Source organism: Pinus tabuliformis, chromosome 8 (assembly GCF_031772625.1).
Source record: "Pinus tabuliformis cultivar Carrire ecotype Pingquan chromosome 8, CPIR1, whole genome shotgun sequence".
NCBI classification, from domain to species: domain Eukaryota; kingdom Viridiplantae; phylum Streptophyta; class Pinopsida; order Pinales; family Pinaceae; genus Pinus; species Pinus tabuliformis.
This window is the reverse complement of record NC_142294.1, coordinates 11,329,923-11,353,286: the sequence shown is the minus strand read 5'-3', so window position 1 is coordinate 11,353,286 and position 23,364 is coordinate 11,329,923. Positions and strand designations below refer to the sequence as shown.

Here is a 23,364-nt window from a genome sequence, read left to right as displayed (position 1 = left end):
GGACAACAGGTGGGCACTTCATAATGGCATGCCCTCCCATAGTGGGCTTTCGCATGTGCTAATGTTTTCAAGCTCCAAATGATGTTAACCAAGTACCCTATTAGGTGGTTTCTACCTTTAAAGGGGATAGTATGGCCAAGGTACATCCTTCAAAGGGTGGTGACATGATAAAAAGATGAATGGAGTAGGGAATGAAAGGGGCAACCCTGGGTCACATGTTGGGGTACAAGGGTAGCTAGTAAAAGGGAAGCCCACACTTGGGTATATAATGTATAGGAGGGAGCAATCGTGGTGCATGAGGTGCCCCGACCTTGATTTTTCCACCCTTCTTTATATGCCTTTTGCCTTTTATGATTTTTCTTTGATTAACTGCTCGGGGCTCAAGGGATAAGAACATGATGTGTAAGGTGTAACAGTGGATATCCCCTTTAAGGTCGGGTGGTTCATTGCCCACCAGGGGTTGGGATAATCATGGGTTGCTGAATGACAAAGGAGGCTCATCTAGGGCCTATAGGAACCACTGTGATGGCCATGATAATAGAGTAGAGCTCATGTATTGGATTTTGCCCACGTGTTAAATGTGTTTGTCTCGACATTCTTTTGCATTTTGTGGTACATTTTCTTTTTGAATGTGGCCAATTATGCTTTTACTTTTCTTTTCAGCTGCATCAACCTCCGGGGCATCATTCTAGGCCCAACCCAAGGTGTGGGCAATGGGGGAGGAAAGGCTAACCCTATGTGGACCTAGTGGAGGTGGACCTAGTGGAGGAATATGGACCCAAGTGGGAGAAATGATGAATGAGGTTATAATGAGCGGAAGGGGAGTGATGATGTGGATGAGGGAGCAGGACCACACAACCAAAATTAGGGTTTTACATGTAGTACCAACCCTAAATCCCAAAGGTGAGTAAAAGAGATCCCACGGGGCTAGGGTCCAAGGTTAACATCCAAAAGAGGTATAGGGGACATGAGCACATACCTAGCCCACTCTTTCCGCCGAATCCCCCCATTAATCCATGCCCAAAAGTATCCATGATAAGCGAACTGCAATACTCAATTACCAAATGACAAGGCATACCTTTAGGTTTGGGAGGCCCACCTTCAAACATACTATCATGAAAAACGAGTGAGGGACCACATGGCTGGCTCAGGTGGCGGAGAAATGGCACAAAGAGCTAGTTGGTGGCTATTGGCTACCGGCTGAGGACCATCTTGGAGAAATTTTTTCTCGTAGGGATATCACCCACAAAATGGTGGGTAACAGGCCACTTTCTCCTCGTCCAAGACATAAATAAAGAGATCCAAACATCAAAATTCATCCATTCATCCAATTTTGCCCTTTAAAAAGACAAACAAAAATCTCACAAGAGAGAATGATCCAATCCAAGTGATGATGATCAAAATGATTCATCACACTTGTATTTATACACTTCCTAATGAATTCAATTTAGTTAATTAGGCCTAATTTAACCCCTCAAATAAAATAATGTGCATAATAACATAACTTTTGGTGACAAACCCACCAAATAGCTCAATAATGTAACGATAAGCTTCTTAAGAGGGTCAAAGGATCAACAAAGTGATTCGTTGGGCCTTTAAGGAGGCCTGATGAAGTCCAAGGGGTGCCATAATGAAGAAATGGACTCCAAACATAGTGGACAAGGGGTTGGCCCCTTGTTATCCAATCAAGAACTTGTGGTTCTCCCAAGTGGGTGTGGGGGCACAAGGACATCCTTGTGGGTCTCCAAATGGATCAAATATGCCTATAGGTCATTTGTAAGGGTTGGAGTAATGACATAAGCCCTCCCTCTGTAGCGGGAGGCATCCTGGAACATCTACCAAGTGTATGGTGCAACCGTGGAGCCGATTGGGCATTATGGACTAGGTGCATCATCCTTATCGAAATGGTGGAACACTAGCTATCAATGCTCACCCTACAAGTGCTAATGTGGCCCTTTGGAGGGCTAGGACCCTGTATAGGAAGACCAAGCCCTAAATGAAGACCAACCTGCAATCCTGCATAAGATCCAATGCGTCCCCTTGACCTCCAATACGACAAATGATTAGAATAAAAAAGTAATAATGTTTACAAATCATGGGATCAATGGGGCATTTCATGGTGGCATGCCCTTCATAGTGGGCTTTGGCATGTACAAGTGTCTCCAAGTTCAATAAAGGGTTAACCAAGGACCCTATTAGGTGGTTTTAACCTCTAAAGGGGTGGCATGTCCATAGTACATCCTTTAAGAGGTAGGTGGCAAGTGATATAATAATGGAATGGAGTGGGGGATCAAAGGAATCATCCATACCACATGTCAAGGTGCATGGGTAGCTATAATAAGGGAAGCCCACACCTAGGTATGAATGTAAGAGGGAGCAAATCGTGGTGCATGAGTTACCATGACTTTTGTTTTTCCACCCTTCTTCATATGCCGTTTACCTTCAATTTATTTTTTTCATAACTGTTTGGGGCTCCAAGGGATAGAGATCATGATGTGTAATATTATGCAGCAATGGATACCCCCTTGAGTTCGGGCAGTTCACCGCCCACCAGGGGTTGGGACAATCATGGGTTCCTTAATGATGGAAGGGGCTCATCTAGGGCCTGTAGGAACCAGTGTGATGGCCATAGATAAGGGGTAGAGCTCCTGTTTGGCTTTTGCTCACGTGCTAAATTTGCATATCCTGGCCATCTTTTGCATTTTGTGTTACATTTCTAGTTGAGAGCAGCCAAATTATGCTTTTAATTTTCTTTTTAGCTGCATCAACCTCCGGGGCATCGTTCTAGGCCCGATCCAAGGTGTGGACAAGTGGAGGGGGAGGCTAACCATATGTGGACCCAGTGGACACATGTGGACCCGGATGGGAAAAGAGATCAATGCGGCTCAAATAAATGGAAAGGGGTATAGTAGGTGGTGTCGGGAAGCGGGACAACACACCAAAATTGGGATTTCCTATGTAGTGCCATCCCTAAAGCTAATGGCTTGTAAAGGAGATCCCGTGGGACTAGGATACAAGGGTAACCATGAAATCGGGTAATGGAGACAAGAATACAAAACATAACCCACTCTTTCCGCCAAATCTCCCCACCAATTCATGCTCAAAAGTGCCCATAACAAGTAAGGAAAACTACTCAACTATACTAATGAAAAGCCATACTTGTGGGGTCATGAGGCCCACCTTCAAACATACATTCATGACAGATGGTTGAGGGACCACATGGTTGGCTCAGGTGGTGGAAAAAGTGGCACATCAGGCTATCTGGGGGCTGCAAGGGGCTGCTGGCTGCTGTCTGAGGATCATCTGGGAGAAATTTTTTCTCCCATATACACTACCCACAGGTGGTGGGTAACAAGTCCCATGATTCACTGTCAGCCGGACATGTAGGTTTCTTTAAAACCTACTATAATGCACGCCAATTCTTGGAAACTTGCTAGAACAATAATGGATTGGTGGCACTGGGTATTACCTATTGTTCTAACAAGCTCTCCTCTGTATTATTTCCTGGTGGGAAATTCAGTGAGAAATCGGTTCTCAACATGTCATTCACAATTAACTGTTAAACTTTTTTTTTTTGAAATTGTAAAGGATCCTTGCAAATCACAACTTAATAAATTATTGTTAAAACTCATGGAAAAGAGTTATACTTTATCCTGTTTGAACTTTGAACTGACTTCAAGGATGATATTATAAATTTCTGTCTTAGAGATTCAGATGAACAAATTTGTTGTGGTTTTGTTTTCGATTTGCAGGCCTCTATGGAACAGTTGAAGCTCATGGGACCTGTCATTTTAAGTGGGATTTTGAAGTTTCTTGATGGACAAGTGGCTGCTGAGTCAGGTCTGTTTGATGCCTTGATTGAGCAATAATCCCATGATTATTTGCCTGCCATGTGTATTCCCATTTTACTGCTTTGGTTTGTCATAATCTTTTATATCTAAGTTTACATGCGCAAATGGCTGAGGGAAATAAATATATTAGTTATAAGAGTCTATTTTGCACTTCCTCTATGTTTCGGCAGTCGTTGTGCTTTTTTGCCCCATTGACCTATCATGGTCATTCATTAATAAAATTGTATTATTTTAGCTTATCTTATTAGCAGTATGGGTGCAGGCTTTTACGATATTTGTTTTGTTAATATCAACAATCAGTAGTGGAGTTTGAATATCCATCAGGTCCTTTGTACTTAGTGTTTGAAGTAATGTTTATTACACTGAATGTGCTGGGTGACATTTCCAGAGGTTTACTCGCGAGAGCTTAGAGCATTTTCATATCAAGCGATTGGGCAGCTTGCTCAACGAGCACCACAGCTTTTCAGGTCTTCCATTTAGACTTTTTTTTAGGAAAATCTCTTAAAAGTCTTATAAATCGATATTATCAAGAATGGCACATTGAAGACAGATGAACATTTATTTTGGAATTTAGCAATCAGTAGTCTGAGTATTTTGTATATTTTCTGGTTTTGTGCAGAGGAAATGTAGAAATGGCAGTGCGTCTTTTTCAAGCTCTGAAGGAGGTGGATCCATCTAGTCGTTCCACAGTGCAAGAAGCTGTTAACTCCCTTGCTACAGCTTACAAGGTGCTTAATAAGTTATAAGTAACGGCCTACTTTTGTTTGGAATCCTTGATTACATAAATGTTAGGTTGCTAATGTGATCATTTATTGATGTAGCTAAAGTACCCGTAGGTTTTCTAACCTGTGCCAATGCTTGTAGGCACAAGATGGGTGTGTAAAATTGGACTCTTGTTTTCAAATTGATTGCGTTTTATATGGGTGTCTTTTATAGTTGTTGGATCAGTTTCCATTCCTACTTTCATAGACTGCATCACATACTTGATTCTAACATAGTGGCATTTAGAACTTACTAGTTTGACAATATGCAAAAATCTGCTGATTTGCATCTATATTCTCCAACCCAAAATAAGATTTCTACCTGCTGTCCATACTCTTCTTTACAGTGTTGTTAGAATCACATTTGATAGGAGTTTTTTTTCTAGTGTGCTTTTTTGTTGCAATTTATTTAAAGGTACTGTGGTTTTTTTTTTTTTTTTGGAAATGGTATCTAGAGGAATCAGCAATTGGTCTGGGTTCATACTCGCATGACACAGGGTCGATTCGAACTGCTACCACGATAACCTCTCAATGAACCCATACGTGCCCCCACCCATTGCCCACACAGTTAATCAGGGAATTTGAACGTCGAATCTCAAATTTGCACAATGTCTTCATAGCATGGTGATTGCCAATCAAACTGCATGCCTGCGGACTGCAAGAAAAGGAGGACATTGGGGTGTGGACTGCAAGAAAAGGAGGACAAGTCGCAAAACTATTTAATACGGTCTCACTGGGTGCAACCACAGGTTCGACCACTACCTCAAGATGCCCCCATGGCTCCAGGTTAAGCCCTCATGGGAATTGAACCTTGCCCAATCATGAAAAACTCCTCGCTTTCCACCATTTGATCCAATCCCTTTGGGCCAAGGTACTGTAATTGTTGCTATTTGCTGACCAGAGTATTTATTTTACTGACATTTAATATCAGCCCTATTTACATACTGAAGGTGTGAGGTATGGTTCATTATCTACTGATTTCTTTTATACCTTGGGCTAGTAAAAACTCTATCATTCGTGTATACAAGAAGAGTCCTAGATTGGCTAGGTTTACTTGTGTTCAGTTTAAGTTAATGACATTTTACTTCTTATATCATATGTGATTGTATACTAATATGAAAGTAGGGGTCTAATCTATCTTATTGTTGGCAGAACTGCAATACGATCAGAATAAGCCCTAGCAGCAATATTCTTAGCATCTTGAGTCAACAGAAACACTTTGGCCCGAACATGAGTAGATAACTCACCAAACACTGTTATTCTGAAGGACTTGGTAGAGAGTTGAGACTACCAGACCATTAAAAAATTATACATCTTCGCTGGAGAGATTACTATAATGAGCAATGTATATGTTGTTGGATACCACAGTAATGATTCAATACAAGACAGATGCAGACACTGAGAATAGCAGCACATCAATGGGTCGTTCCCTGAAAGGAACTGAATCTTACCTGTACAATATTCAAACACTGCTTGGCATACAGACACTCCCAGAAAATGTGTCACTGTCTCTCCATAATGTGGGATATTAAACATCTGTCGTCTGTTAATCCAGATTTATCTAATGTAAATTTAGTAGGAAATTCTTGATATAGAACTAGTTCTTTGGATGTTCTGTACATACAATGACAAGACACGAGTATATTTTACATCACAATCCTTAGTATATTTGTCTGTTTGCATGCTGTAAATCTCCTTTTCCATTGTTAGAGAGAGTAATTTAGAGATAAAATGAGATTATTTTCTCTTTACTATGTGTAAAATATTTTACCAAGCAAATTTTTTGTTGTGCATGGCATTGCATTCAGCTGTGTTATTTTTCCTTACAAGTATCAATTAGTTACAAATATGTCTTTGACTTGAATGTGTATAGTATGATCATCATCATCACTGTACTTGAAGCATTATGCATTTCAACAAATAATTTTAACTTTAATCTTTCTACCTGTTCCTTATCCCTGCATTTTTTCTAAACTCAGGACTGTAATGAGTTGGTCTCGAAAGGCCTTGAAGCACTTCTATTGGAGAATTCACAAGTGGTAAGTTGACATGTTTGCAAGTGCTAAGTTTACAGTGCGTGACATGTTCACACATGGTAAATCGACACTACTTGATATGTACTATGTATTGTAAAGACTGCTAAGTGGCTAGCTGTTAAACATTGGATGTGTACTTGTATTTGGTATGCAAGGTGGAAAGTGAAGCAAGATTTTGCGCTGTCCGGTGGGCTACGACTTTGTATGGTCTTGATCATTGTCCAAGCCGGTTTATTTGCATGCTTGGAGCTGCTGATACAAAACTGGATATAAGGTCTATCAATCTCTGGCCTTTTTCTTACATGCTCAATAAACAAGATAACGATAGACTGGAAATAGGAGGAATAATGATGCCTAGAGAATAAACTTGCTTCTTTTGGATGTATTCATTGGGAAGGTTTGACTTGAGTTGTATATACCCAATTTCAGCTTCCTCTATTTTGCATATACAGGAATGGCACCTCTAAACAATATAGAACCTAAGACATAATAAACACAAATGCAAGGGATGAGCTTATCTACAAATTCATACTCTTTGCTAGCAAGACACATTCTAAATACTGTTACAACTCAACTCAACTCAACTCAATTCAACTCAGACCATTAGTAGTATATGGTATAAATGTTAGAATTATTAATGACAGTGACACTTTTAGCTTCATCCTTGTGCCCAACGGGGTTCTACAAGCATCATTGACTACCATATGCTTCATTCCATTCTATGGAAGTCTTACCCACATTTATAAGATACATAATCTCTACTATCTTATCTACTAGCTCAAAGGGCTGCACAGGCAATGATGATAGAAAAAATAGTATTCAATTGTATGATGTGTACTTTTGAGTTAAAGATCCTATATTCCCAGAAGGGGGTTGGTGGTGGTGGACCTGCTTGATGCCCTTCGACTATACCAAGACCATAACCTAGGTCACCTGACACGGGGACACGAGACACACAGGACACGAATTCGAGTGTCCGACACGGGCACGTACACCACCCAGAACAGGACACGTAGGGATATATCCCTACGTGACCTGTTCTGGGGGGTGTACGTCCCCGTGTTGGACACTCAAATTTTATATATATTAAAAATTAATACTAAATCGATATTTCTTACACAAATTCTCATTCATGATACAAATTTAGACATAGATCTAAATTCGACATTGTAAATTTAAAATTTGTAAGTTTTACGAAGTAACATTATGCATACAAATATAATTGTGACAGATTCATCAATGATCCAATAGGAGAAAGAAAAGAAATTGCAATTTTCTCATCAAGTCATCAAAATCAAAATGTGTTACGTAGGTAGTAGGAATGCCAATGGAAAATAGAAATAGCAAATAAAAAACAACTACAAGGTAGTAGGTAGCTCATCAATCCTCAATATCATCATCAAAATCAGCGTCACGGTCATGCTCACCACTGCTCTCCTCTGCTGCATCATCCTCCTCATCAAAAGTTGCGAAGTTTTTTTATGTGAGTATCAACGTTGACTACATTGTTCCCCTGGAAGATCAGAATCTTACTCATAGCATAATCATTTGGAAGGTGTAATACCCTATCTGTGGAATTTTTTAACCAGATAGAAGATTGTAATACCCTAATTTCTTGAAGAATCTAGGGCAGTTAGCATTAGATAGATTCTTCTACAATTGATAAAAATTTATGAAATTATTTTACTATTTATCTTATCTTGATCTTCTTCATATTATGAGTGTGTGTGTTTACTTCATCAAACTTCTGCCAAAACAAAGAGACAAGAACACAAGAAGTTGGCATTCTGGCAGGGCCAAAACCTCTCGCACATAATTCTTCTTATAGAGATTCTAATTGATGAACACCAAGACCATTATACTTGACCCTCTATGCCACTCCAAGACCAATACACCAATCCTCTTCCTTTGTTACTACTAAGATCATCATCATAGCTGCTTCAGGATTGCTCCTTTATCAAAATCTTCAACGAGGTTTCCACATATATGACTGATGTTTGTCCTTAACTTCACCGAGATCATAATTGTCTCATGGTTGCACCCTTAACTAAGATTATAGTCGTATGACTGTGTCTTCATTGAGATCACATTATTGCACCCTTGAGACAGAGTATCTTCAAATCAGGTTTATGCTGAGATGGTTTATGCCACTATGGTTTACTTCAATGAAATCTTTGTGAAAATTTATGAATCTAACACATCAGAAACCCCTATTGCATTTTCTGGTTTACTATCTCCTACTTGTTCTTTGCATTAACAAGTTATTTAAATGCATAAATATCGAAGTAAACACAAATGCAACCTTCACAAATATACAGATCAACAACTGAAATAAACTGAGACAACACAAGGGACACCGTTATTTTTGGACAATCGTCCCCGGAAAAACCCAATGCGGGAAAACCGGTGCAACATATATGAGGGTTTTATTATTAAGCAGATTCTGAATACAACTAGGGTGCCAGAAATGGCTCACCCTTCAGAGAATTTCCTTGGCAGTAGAACCTCTCTCTGGAGACAGATATTCCGGCAAATCAGCAACCGGATGAACAACCCCATAGTGAGACAGTTCCTTGTGCTAGACAGTGAAATCTGCTCCAAGCACTCCTCTGGAACTGCGTCACCCTCTCCTGGCTAATCTGCTCTCAGTTTGCCCAATATAATTCCTCAGCGCAGCCTCTTCAGCCTAGCGTTAGCCTCTACATCCCTCTGCGTTGTCTGCGTCAGCCTCTGCGTCAACTTCTGCATTATTTGTGTCCTCTGCGTCTGCCTTTGCAGCTTCTATGTCCTCTGCGCTGGCCTCCTTAGGCTCTGCGTTGCCTCTTTTGACTCTTTGTTGCCTCTCTGATATGTATTCTTTGGCCTCCTGCTGAACTGCCCCTCATTGCAACTGATCACTTGTTCCATTTCCTCAGCCAACCTTGCCCTAGAAAATCGAATTGACTGATCTCTCTTGGTGTGTCTCCAACTGACCCTCAGGCCTCCTCTTATACTTTTCCCGTTGACGATTCAACGGCCAAGATTAAGTCCCTAATCAACGACTAAGATTAGATTTTGCTTGATTCTCGTTATTTAGAAATTTCTCAGCCATATTATATTAATACACATTAATATTTTATTTTTCCTAAGTTTAGACTTAGGGTCTGATTAAAAATATTAATTATTTTAATATCTCTTCATTCGGGTGGAATTTCTCCAAACGATTTTTTAATTTTAGGTATGTTCTATGCTTAGAGCAATTTATTTCAATTTTCACAGTTAGCTCAATATCTTTTCCAGATTAGCAGTCACATCAGCATTAAAGTAAACTGCAGATAGAACATAAACATAAATCACAGGAGACAAGCCAAGACAAGAGGACACAAGATGTGGCGCTAGCCAGGGACAAACCCCAATGTGGGGAAACCCTTGATCAATTCTTCTTATATGTTCTTCAATAGTTCAGCAGAGAGAGAGATATAGTACATTTACAACATAAGTCAACACTTCAAATTTCTAGATAAGAGAATCAATCATCTCTACACGAGATCAGTTGAAGACATGACTCCTTCCCCTATTATTGTGCTGCATCTCGTCCATATGCTGCATCTCACCGTGCTGCACCATGCTGCACTCATCATCACAGTGCTGGACCTAATGACCATGCCATGCACTTCATGCTGCTCTCCTGTTACTGTGCTTCTCAATCACTGGACTGCTCTCATCATGGATTTACATCCAATGCTACACTCATCACTGATCTAGTCATATAGCTGCATCATACATAATGCTCTACTATGCATCACATCTTGTTGCGCCCTTGTTACATTATGTTTTACCATGCATGCTATAATACCTCATCATTGCCATGTTGTCCCATTGCAGCACCTATGTCTAGCAATACTGATCATATGTATTGCTGCCTGTTGCTGTTATGACTGTGTTCAGGTTAGGGCTACCACACAGTAAGGAGATAAGAGCTTTCCCTCATGTCACGCTGCCCTTTGAAGGTGCTGTCCACCCTTAACAGTCCTTGACACAACCTCAACTGTGTGCTCTGGCTTGCAGCCTGACACAACGGCTAATTGTAGCACTTCGCCTTTCCAAATGATACCCAAAAAACAACGTTTCTTTCCTCATGAACTCGGGCAAGCTGACAACACTTACCTGCACTCAAACGCATACATATATAGCCCTAAATCTCTCCTCCTTGTGACTGCAGCTTCCCTGTCTTGTTGCTGTCCATGCCCATGTTGCTTCATGCTATGATAAGGTCCCTTTTGCTGTGGATGAAGTCCTTATGCTGCAACTAAGGCCTTGACTCAGGGCTCCTCTTGATAGCAGTTTAGGGCCTCCTCTTCACAGTGGTTTAGGGCTCCCATTAGCTACGGATAAGGGCCTTCCCTTTGCTGCGGTTAGAGCTCCCTTTGCTGCGGATTAGAGCCTTCCCTTTGCTGCGGATTAGGGCTCCCTTACTGCGCATTAGAACTCCTATTGCCTACAGCTAGGGCTTCTTAGATCCGTGGCCAAATCTCTTCCAAGATTGCGACTAGGGCTCTCCTATATGACTGCGTCTAGGGCTCTTTTAGATGACCCTCTCCACTGCGTCTTCCTTGAGAGAAGACAAACCCGAAACAAGTGGAGAAAGGGAGATCATGAGAGTTGTATTCTCAAATGATTCAAGGCACCTTTATTTATAAAAAAACGTGGAGCACATGAGGGGTTTATTTGGTTGCTGGCCGACCTTGACGAATTGTTCCATAACACAAATTAATTCATATCTCTATGAATACTTATCGAAATCGGATGATCTTTAGATCAATCCTACACCTCTCGATGAGAGGGATCCAAGAAAAATATCAGTTGCCATTAATAAGATGACCCACATGGAGTTTGGCTTTAGTTGCCAATTTTAACACGATTTCTGGGTCTTGGAGATCTCATGTGCCTTAGCCTTTCTGCCAATTTTCATGGCTAGAGCACATTCGATGCTACCAAAAATCAACAATTTTCTCCTTCACCGAGACTGTGCCATCAAGGAGGAGGCTCTGTCATCATTTCCAAGATCCTGTGAGATATCTCAGACAAGTCCGAGATACTGTCTTCACTGAGCTATCCGAGATTTTCTGTCTTACTGTGCCATCTGAAGTCCTGAACTATACCTCCGAAAACTTCAGAGATATCCGAGATTTTTCCTGTGTCTTTTGCGGATACCCCAGCTGGGTATATATAGTGGTTATGTCTCTAGTTTGAGCTGACTTATCCAGGTGAACCGACATGTCATCCTTTAGTTATTTAATATATTTTTGCAGGCTGACATGATGTCTTTTCATCGCTTTGTTTGCAGGCTTCTTCTTTGAAGGATGGTGCTTGTCTTGGAGCGCTGCTTGACACTAGGTTGACTCATGTTCATTACATAAATGCTCAAGAAGAGCTCTTCAATATAATTTTTACTCTTTGACTTTCCTAGACCTATAAAATGAGCAAGAAACTCATTCATATTGTTGTATCTCTGAGATGATAATTGTCAGTTATCATGCCAAGGCATCTAAGATAATTGCTTTGGGAGTTTTGTTTTAATTTGGAGGACCAATGTATGAAACAGATGTAAAATAGTGATGCCTAACCTTTTGAGTAATATTAATATTAAAACAGAGGGATGTTATTAAAATTCACATAGTGATATAGATTGTATGTTGGTGAGCAGAAACAAAGAAATGATATGATTTTTGCAATATTCAAATTGAACATCAAACAATCATAAGTATGAAAACCTTTAAACCATGTTCAGAAGGTTTCACAGAATATGCATAAGTTTACAAAAGATGCCGATGATTTAATAATTAAGAAGGAATTAATTAAACAGACAGTTAATATAATTCATTCTCTTTATAAGCCCCAAGGGTTAGCACAATCGGTCAAGTCGGGGCCTCGCCAATGGGAGGTCACAGGGTCGAAACCCGAAAGCTCTTGGGGTTAGGTCTGTGGTGACCGAGGGGTGGACCCCCTTCGGGTGGGGTCCACCCAGATTTCTCGAACCTGGACGTAGCGGACTCACTGACCAGGGCCCGCGAACCAGTAGGAAAAAAAAAAAAAAAAAATTCATTCTCTTTATAGATGATCACTTCAGAAGCTTATAGGAATAGATTGAAACTCAATTATTCCTACCTAGTTATCTCTGTAAAACATAAGAGTATGAAGAAAAACACTGTGAATATAACTGGAAAAACTTACAGGAAAAACGAAACTGTATGAACCAGAATTCAGAATCCTCAACTTTGTATTAATGTTTCAGAAAAGTCAAGTACATTTAATGTCTATAAATGCTTCTTCAAGGGTGCAACCCTTAATAACTCGTAAAAGAGAGTTATTTATACAATAATAGAACTAAGAAAATATCTCAAATTGTTTTACAAAAATAGATGATTACAAAATCAGAAATATAAACTGCTAGTTGATGTGGCACTATTTTGTTGCTGAGCTGTTGATGACTGTTATTGGAAATATTGAAAATTGTTGAAGCTATGCTGACTGTTCCTTTAAAAGCTGAATGCTGTTAGATCACCCTTCAGTCAAGTAAATTTGTCAATTCTTCCCAACGTTTCTTTTCTGGGATAGATATCTTAGTTACTCTTCTGTAAATTTCATCCATCTTTGTATATTTAGTAAAAATATGTGTCTGATCGCATTCAAAATAAAGAAAGTATCCCTGAGTGTATTTACTATAAGTGCTGGTGTCGTTGAACCTCTTATGTTTGAAACTGAAGCTGCATGTTTGCCCACCTCTGTCAACTTCTGAACATAATCCTCAATTGGCATCAGTTTGTCATTAATCACAAGCATGGAGGGTAAACCCTTGCTGGTCAAGGGTTCTATCCTGCTGAAAAACCGCTGAACTATGGTATTGACATTGCTGCACTTTTCCTGCAGCTGAAGGATGAGGTTTTTCTTGGTGATGATCATCTTTACCTCCAATAGTTGCTATTATGTCACTTATGCCTAATTCCTCAAGCTCATAGCTGTCTTTGGAATTCAGGAACTTGATGATATCAGAAGCAATTTCTGGCATGTCTTCAAGTTGCTTAGTAATAGTTTCAACTGCTTCCTGAGCTTTCTCCAAGAGATCCTTTTGATCAAACACTATCTTGATATAGGGCCAAATATCCTTGATTGATTCTATAATTTCTTCCCACAAAATTTCCTTTGCTAAACCCAATTTGTTTCCAATGAAAGATTCCTTGAGCTCCCTTTATAGTACTTCAATCTGACCTTTGACTCTGTTCAACTCAGCTGCATGTGAACTGTCTGTTACTGAATTCATAAGCTGTAACTCCTTGAGTTCATCCTTTAGTTTCTTATTTTCTCCTGTCTGGATAGACAGGTTCTGAACAACTTCAACACGCTGTTCAACTCCTTCTACTGTACCTGTAGTTGATGTTGTAGCTGGAGTAGAAACTTTGGTGGTGGGAATCGCTGTAAGGGGGACTATATCCATTGGAGTTTGAGTCTTTCTAACAACTTGCTCTTTTTCCTTGACCAATTTCTCCATCTGCTCCTCCATTTATTTTATCTGCAGAGCTGTATGATGAGCTTCATCATGTCAGACTTCTAATTTTTTGTTTCTTCAATTTCTTTAGCCATTTGATCTTCAGAGGCTGGCAATTTGAGCTGCTTCTTTAATGCTACAACTTCAACATTCTTCTTCTTAATAAGCTCTTCTGCAACGTTTATGTTGGAGGGATCATATCCCATCTTCAGCACTAGATTTTCCAAGGATTGAATCTTGGTGTCCTTTGCTAATGAGGAGACTTTCTCCAACTTAAGTTGTGACTGAGTGTTGGCCAAGGTAACCTGCATTTTTGACAAACTCATGGCAGTGTTAGTCAAGGTGGAAGAAATCATCTGCCCAGTTTGTTTGTGCATCTCAATTTGATCAATTGGATGCACATCCTTCACATTGAACTCAAAAGAAGTATGCTTTTGATAGTGAGTAACAGTCCTAGGTTGTGGAATTTGGGCTTGTAAGAAAGCCATCTGCATCTTTCCCTTCTCAGAGTCAAAGACTGAGAGAAGCCTGGCTTGAGAGCTGGAAGAATGCTTCCAGAATTGGGTATAAGTGTTCAGCTTCAATTCTTCATTCCTCCTTTTAATCTCACTGAAGACATGGAAAATGTCTTCCTCCTTATCCTTCGGAATGTCTCCACTAGTCTGAATTACCTGCTGTTCATGAGAAGTAGTAGAATGAGTTGGGGACTGTGTAGATTGTCCACTAGATTGTGTATAAAGCATAGTATCTCCAAGTCCATCTAATGCTGTCTTCTGAGGTTCATTTGTTGCACCAACAATCATAGAGATCCTTGGTCTCTTCTTTCTCTGCACTATTCTGAAGCCTTGGCTTGATGCTTCAGTTGTAGGAGAAGACTGTTCTTCCCTTCCTCTTTTTGCTGACTTTTCTTGTGCAAGTGGAGTTTGCACATTTGATGTAGAAACTGCCTGCTCTTCAGCCTCTTGGAGGGTGTTCTCTGTCCATTCCAATTGATTCTTATATTGTTCTATTTCAGGCCTGGCTGTATGGTGATATGCAGTGAACTTGTTTTCTAGCCTGAGTTTAGAAACCACTCCCATTGGGTCATAAGACCATGTGAAACTGAGACCAAACTTCATCTCCTTTAATAATTTGTCTACTTCCTCTCCTGTTGCCCTGGTGTTACAGATGAATGGACCAACTTGGGCTTTCAGCTTGAATTGTGATTTCTTCTTTGTAGCCACAAAGTGCACTTCATCTGCATTTAACCTCTGTCTTATGTATTCCAGTGCAAAGATTCTGATAGGTAGGTACTTGGGCAGTTTGTAAGGTGGAAGCTCACAACCATAAACCCTGATCTCTGTATAGTTTTGGTAGCAATACCAATCCCCTGTTGCAGCTTGATCAACCAATTGTAATACTTTGACAATCTCCTCACTGATCCTTAGTACTGGAGTGTTGCTCATAAGACTGATAGCTGGATGAATAAATAGTTCTATGAAATGTTTATATGTAAAATCTTCCTTCTCCTTGATTCCCATTGAAGTCCAGGATATCACTGATTGCTCATGTATTGCTTTAGCTAGGAACTGACTGAAATCATAAATAATAGTGGGTTTAGAATCAACAGAAAAGATGGACAAGAAACCAAGGATGGCTTCATTAACATTTTGATCAGAGTTGTAACCAAGCAAATAGGACAAAATAGAGGTGATTTGCTTGGTTCTATCAGGGAACATGGATGAATCATAAGGAGGGTTCCTTTTAGGAAGATGACTATCAACAGCTAGGAAAATTTCAAGGGTCTGGGATCTTTTAGTAAAGTCTAGTTTTTGATAGGCTTCTATCAGGTTCTCATGGGAAAAAGGATGAGTTGGTGTAGTAGAAGGGGCCTGCAACATTTTCTCAATGGAATTAGAATTGATTAAACAAAGGATTTCTCCTGTGGGTGAAATAATTGGTCTCTAGCTGGGATCATAAGATTCATGGCATTTCCTCACAAAATCAAGTGCTCTGTGTATTTGAGGGAAAATATAATGAGGGAGTTGGGAGTCCCAGAGCCCTATCTCATCTGTCTGATCAATTAGTTGATCTTCCATCCAACAATAGATTTCGTATAAATCAAATTGAGAAGAAGTCTCAACGATTTTACAATCTCTGTCGACCAGTGGGGTATGATGGAAGTCGACCTGTGGATGAATAAGGGGATTTGGGACTTCTGCAATTTCTTTTCCCTTAGGAGGCATTTTGTCAAACAAATTGCAGATTGAGAATGATGGAAATAGGCTTGAAACAGAGTGATCACAGTCAAAACAGTATAACTGTAAAAGAAGCAAGTGGACCTGGATGTCAGTTTCCTGAACAAGAAAAATAATTGCTTAATGTCGGACAGTGGTCGAGCTGCAGGGAAGAAACCTTCAATGATCAGCTTTGGTTACAGAAATGGATTGTGTAACCATTTTCATGAATTAACAGGGTTTATAATGGAAAAATTGGAGCGGGGGTGGCAATGAATGGTTAAATTTTGCATTAATTATCCAACGGGATTAATTAACGGGTCTTTGAATCATAAATTTGCGGGAGCGGAATTGAATGGATAACGGATAGGCGACAGTTGATTGGACGGTAGACATGAGATGGAGTGTGACGTGGAGCGGCGGTAAACGATCGCTTATATACTGCGTTCGAGACTAAGGTGAGGCGGTAAGTAGTTTCGGGATTTTAAGTCCTGAAACACTAAAACATGGAAAAGGCTGTTTATGACGGCGGTTTAGGAAACTGCCCATTTCGGACCCCCCGCGCCGATAAAGTTCGGATGGTGAATGAGGGCCGAGGAGGGACGTGGGCCATCAAATCTTGTGCGAGTATGCGGGATGAAAGGTAAGGTGGGGGGTGTTTAATAGTGAGGCGGAAGTGATGGTGGGGTCATGACTTTGGGGGTGGATGTGATAGCTGCAGGTTATGGCGAATAAAAGAATAAATGGAGAGATTTATGAAACAACATGGATGCTTTTAAAACTTACGGTTAATTAAAACCCATTGTTGAATGCATAGCTTTCCAATGTTACAACTTAGGATAAAATCAATTTGATGCTCCAATTACATTTCAGATGTCTACCTACCTTTTTACTCCTAACATTTTCATTTATTTATCTAAGTGCATTTAAGCTAGAAACTTAATATTTCCTTTTTATGACTAATCTACCTCTATCCCTTATTTTCTCCATTACCTCAGATTAAATTGTTGAGCCAATTTTATTTTCTACCTATTTACAATCAAATTTAAATAAAATCCAATCATGATTACACTGTATAATTGGATCAAATAAACTAGTGTGGCATTTAAACAAACTGCACACAACTATTATTTGCAAAACTGAACTAGACTAAGAGTAGTGGCATTTAGTTTTGCAACACTTTAAGAGTTTATTGTTTTTTAGCTTTTGTTTCTAACCTAACATTTTGTTTTTGCCTTTCAATTTTTAGGGCATCTGTTCTAACATTTTATTTGATATGGACTTGTTTATTAAAAATCCCTAACATTTTTTAAAACAATATTTTTTTTGTCCATATCTTAATTTAACATTTTTTGAAATATATTTTCATTTTTTGACTAATTGATTCTAACTTACCAAAACCCAAAAATGCTACAAGCCTACAACACATATAATTTATAAAAATAATAATTCTTTTTCTTCACAAGTACAAAGATCAAAATTACATTGACAAATACCGAACCTAGTTACCCTTCTCTTAAACACTCCCTCTTAACTAGGGAGGTATTTACAATCGTACTTGGTTATTCTCAATCTTAAGAATTTCTCATAAGAAGAATCGGATTAGTAATCCCATCTGTATAACATCATATCAATCAACATTGTAATAGTGAAAAGGCCTTGACTAACAGCTCCAGCTCTCCACGATTTCATGAGTTACAATGTTGGCGAGACCAATGATTTATAAACACCTTCATCATTGTTGCTCAAGGTACATACCCACCTGGGTGTTCACTGAGTATGACCTTCTAGGACTATTCTTATCTTAGGTTCCCAACCCTCAAAGAATATTGGTCCTCTTGCTTACTCTTATCTTGGATGCCCTACACATCTGCAAAGAGTATCAGATGCCAGATGATTACCCAACCCTCCATTCTTTCTTCCCAGGTGAAGACAAGAATGATGTGTCTGTCATGTGTCTACATTTCCATTCATGGCCTTCATCTAGACTTACGACTGTTAGTCCTGGTCTAGCGCATGACACATGAAATAGAAAAACACAATTGTCACTCCTTTGTAATTAGGGGTGATCTAATTCAAACTCTCCTTTGATTAGGGATCCATCAGAGCTCCCTCTTAGCTAGGGACTCTTCTTATATATCAACAACTTCTTTTTCGTGGGTTCTTCATTTGCTTGATCAACTTCTCTTCTTGATGTCATGAAATTTAGTTGAGCTTCTTCGTTGTAGGGCATTAGCCATCCATCACTTTCCTTCTTGGTTTGTCATGTCATTCCTTTCTTCATGGAAAGTGGCCTTCTTGATACATATTTGGATCCTTTGTCATATGGCTACTTCTTACTCATCATGTTTCTTTCAGGAATTTCCATCCTCCACATGAATGCTAGTTGTACTTGTACTTACAACTTTTGTGCCAGTAACCTTGCATGAAGTCATCCAGATATTATTCAAGAAATTAAAACATTAAATCAAATTGTACCTTTTGAGATGGCTCTTCATCATGACATTTTCCTGTAGGTATTAGCATCCTGCATACATGTTGACACATCTCCCAGATATATCTATTGTCACGGGTCTTCATCTTTTTCAAACTTTCATCAGAGTCTCCATATCTTTACAGGGGATTTCCTAATCAAATCTTCTTGGTCTTTTGGATGTTGATTTCCTTCATCATGGTTGCATATCTCACGATCTCTTCCCTCTTCACACATTCCATTTCCAAGAGCTTTCAATCAGAGTTTCTTAGTCAACTACCTCATACTTCATATGAGGACATTTTATGTTGATTTTATCTAGTGTCACTTATGCCTTTTTGCATTCTTTCAGAGAAGAAGATCCTTTTTCTCTTGATCATGCTTCTCAAGATAGAAGTAATGATCCATTGTTACCTGCAACCATATGACATGACATTGTAATATCAAATACAAGAATACATACCTCATTTTACCTTTAGGTCACCTAGTTTTCTCCCAGCTACTTCCTTGATTGAAGAGATCTTCAATCCCTTGATTTGCTTCATTTCATCATACCATTATCCCATGGATTCCATAAGTTGGAGTTCCTAATGAAACACTTGCTTCCTCTCTAGATTAGTGAACCGTCTGATGAGGATTCCCTCTGAGAACCTTGAGGATCTTGCACATCCCCATTTGGCAGATGTTTCTTGATGTATGATTAGCCTTGTCCTGGATGACGTCTTTCTTTTCTTTAATGTTCAATGTGATTCCCAAGAGCTATATCCTTCATGACTGCCATGGATTTTGTCCTTTTTGTCCTTCATGATTCCCATGGTTATGTCACGAGCTCTTGCTTCTAATGCTTTCATGATGCCATGGCCCATGATGCATCTTATTATCATTGTCATATCTTATAACACAAGATATAGGAGCTTATGATAAGTTGCCCTTGCTTCAGTGCTAGATCTGCTCTTGCTGTTTCACATCAACGACTTCGATACCATGTGAAAATTCCTAGATCTAACAATCTCTGGAATCCTACTGCAACTAGTTGAATCTACTTCACCTTGATCATAAATTACATTACAAACTTATTTCAGATTTCTTCTTGAAACATTGAGGTAAATTACGCAACCTACACCAAATTAAATATGATTCTGAAGCATAGAAACTTAGAAAGGAAATACAAACACATAGGACATCGTTATTTTTGGACAAGTGTCCCTGGAAAAACCCAATGCGGGAAAACCGGTGCAACAACTCTGAGGGTTTATTATTATTAAGCAGTAGCAAATTCTGAATACATCTCTGAATACCTCACAAGGTTATTCAGTTACAAAGAGAAATACTGGCAGAAGCTTTGTGAGATTACCTCACACAATCACTGAGAAAAAGTCCTGTCTGCTTCGGTTGTTGGATGAGGTGCCCCTAGCAGGCCCTGCGCTGCCTCTGCGTTGCCTCTACGCTATCCCAACGTCAACCCTCTCAGGCACAATGTCACCCAATTGGGGAATTGATCAGTAGCGCAAAGTCACTGCTCTTAGCCTCCCGGTCTCACACCCTGACTTTCGACTACTGAAACTGACTCTTTGCTCTGATTTTCGTCTTTCTTTCTCTCCCTCTGCACTGCTTCTTTTTGGCCCTTCTGGCCCTGCGTCAAGGCTACTGGATCACTCTCTGCCTCTCTCTGCTGATGATTTTCCAGCTGAGAATCTCTCTTCGGAAGCTACTATCCCTGCCCCTCAACTGCGAGAAATCTCCTCAATCGAATTTTCCTCTTGAGAACTTCTCACTTCAAAAAATCGATTTCTTGATCTCTCTTGGTGTTTTCCAAATGACCCTCAAGCCCCTTCTTATATCTTCTTGTTGGACAACCAACGACCTAGATTAAGTCATCATCAAAGGCTCAGATCGTTTTGGATTGATCTGTGTCTTTTTGTAGAAGTTTCACCCCTGATTAGATTAATACCCATTAATATTTTAATTTTCCTAAGTTTAGACTTAGGAACCCCATTAAAAATATTAATTATTTCAATAAAATCACTTCTGTGTGGAATTTCCCAAAACGCTTTCTAGGTTCTTTGGAATACATGTGCCCAAGCTTCCTTGCAAAATTTGAGGCTTAGAGCACATCCGATGCTACCACAAATCAACACTCCCTCTTAGTGAGGAATGTATACTGCTCTGACTTTGAAGCATCGTCCTCTGCGCTGCTGATGTCTGACATGCTGTCCACCAACTATTGCGCTGCTGCTGCTACTGTACTGCTGCCTTTGACACTGCCACTGCCAATGCTACATCTGTACTGCAACTCCCTCTCAAATGTTGCATCTGCTATGCTGCTAGCACTGCCATTGTTAACATTGCATCCGTACTGCAACTCAGTTTCTGAGAGAAGCAACTGAAAACACCTAAAAATTGGATTATCCAGTGGATATACCTCGGTGTTGAAAGCCTGACTTCTGCTAGTCCCAAGCTGTCTTCTGAAGCCACTGCGCTGCTGGAGTTCTGCACTGTGCCTCTATGCATTGCTGCCTCTCTGCTATGCACTGCTCACGTTTTGGCGCTACTAACTATTGCATCTGTCGAATCAACACTCCATGGCATCAACTGAAAACTCCTCCATCCCGCTACTGTTGATCATGGGCTTCCGTAGCAAGGTGATGATCCAAGAAGTGGGCTCCTCAAGGTTCCTACCCATCTGCAGCTCTATCGAGCTACAGTTCTATATTAGCCCACCTCCCTCCTGGAGGTATCTTCACTGTCATGGCAAACTTCTCCTGTTCAATCTTTGCTGCTGCAACCTTAGGATCATGCTTCTCATCCTTGTCCTTTTTCTTCAAATGACAATAGGATGCATAGTGGCCCATCTCGCCACATTTGAAGCACTTCACCTTGGAGACGTCCTTATTTCGTCTCTGTTGCCCCTGTTGTCCCTTTGATGCAAGGGTTGCGTTATCCTCCTCTACTTTGGGCTTCGACCCACTGCTGCTACTGCTTCCATCAAGTTTGACCTTGAGCAGGTCTCTCCTCAGCTCTTCTTGTTTCAGAGCTGCCCACATCTCGTCCCAATTTGGCAATGCTGCTCTGCCCAAGATACTCTGGACAAAGACTTGCCATTCATCCGAGACAGAATTTAGAGCCAGTCTCACTAACTCCAAATCCTGAGGTGTGTGCCCCACAGCCAACAACTCATCACGGGTCTCCTTTAGTTTTGTGAGGAATGGATCCACACGTTCTCCCTTCTGCATCTGAGCAGATCTCAACTTCTGCTCTAAGTACATCTTCTACTGCTCGGAAGATCCCTGATACAATGTGGCCAAGGCATCCCACATCTCCTTAGTAGTTCCTTTGCTAGCAACATGGCACAACACGTGATCCTTGACTCCATCCAGAATCATCCTTTTCGCCTTAGCCATCTCAACTCTGTGCTTCTTTAGTGGATCTGCATCCGCAGGGACAACTACCACACTATCAACATACGTCTTAAGGGCATGCTCATCTAGAAGGAAAAACATTCTAGCCTTCCAGATGACGTAGTTAGAAGCCCCATCCAACCTGTCCTGATCCCTCAAGCCACTGGTTGCCATGTCCTCCGAAAAATGTCGAACAAGTCCCTCTTTCTCCCTACTGCATAGCTCCTAGGCTGACTTATGCACTCCCTGATGGGGCTGGTAAACTGTTGCTCCTCTACTGCTCAGCAAATGAGAAATGCTGATTTCCTCAGCAAGAAATCATTGAGGAAGTATTCCCTCACTATGCGATTTGCTTCCTCCTTTTGACGACTTTTCCACCCAGCACTCGGCTTGCAGAAAACTGCATCTCTCTAGATCTGCGTGGGTCTACGTAGCTCCCTCTGCCTCGACAAATTCTCGATCCGACAGTCTTACCTCTCTGTCGGCTCACTCAGAGAGAGACACCCACGAAAATACAACCCTCTTGGCTAGAACTGCGCAATCCCTCAGGGGATTCGAACTGTTGCTTGCTGCAGCAAGTTGGCCCTAGATCTTCCGATACCATGTGAAAATTCCTAGATCTAACAATCTCTGGAATCCTACTGCAACCAACTGAATCTACTTCACCTAGATCGTAAATTACATTACAAACTTATTTCAGATTTCTTCTTGAAACATTGAAGTAAATTACTGAAGTAGCTTACACCAAATTAAATATGATTTTGAAACATAGAAAGTTAGAAACTGAGCAAGGAAATATAAACACATAGGACACCGTTATTTTTGGACAAATGTCCCTGGAAAAACTCAATGCGGGAAAATCGGTGTAGCAACTCCAAGGATTTATTATTATTAAGCAGTATCAAATTCTGAATACATCTCTAAATACCTCACAGGGCTATTCAGTTACAGAGAGAAACACTGGCAGAAGCTTTGTGAGATTACCTCACACAATCACTGAGAAAAATTCCTGGCTGTTTCAGCTGCTGGATGAGGTGCCCCTGGCAGACCCTGCGCTGTCTTTGCGTTGCCTCTACGCTGTCCCAACATCAACCCTCTCAAGAA

General features: G+C 40.3%; 1 protein-coding gene across 1 annotated transcript in view; it reads left to right on the top strand.

The window, feature by feature from the left end:
- The window catches only part of LOC149233914 (ARM repeat superfamily protein), a 524,198-nt gene that overhangs the window by 126,174 nt on the left and 374,660 nt on the right, over positions 1 to 23,364 (top strand). Inside the window, exons 10-14 of the mRNA XM_089371682.1 lie at positions 3,753 to 3,840; positions 4,240 to 4,318; positions 4,471 to 4,579; positions 6,592 to 6,651; positions 6,804 to 6,922. Coding sequence (XP_089227808.1) covers positions 3,753 to 3,840; positions 4,240 to 4,318; positions 4,471 to 4,579; positions 6,592 to 6,651; positions 6,804 to 6,922 — 455 coding nt within the window. The remainder of the gene's footprint in view (positions 1 to 3,752; positions 3,841 to 4,239; positions 4,319 to 4,470; positions 4,580 to 6,591; positions 6,652 to 6,803; positions 6,923 to 23,364) is intronic.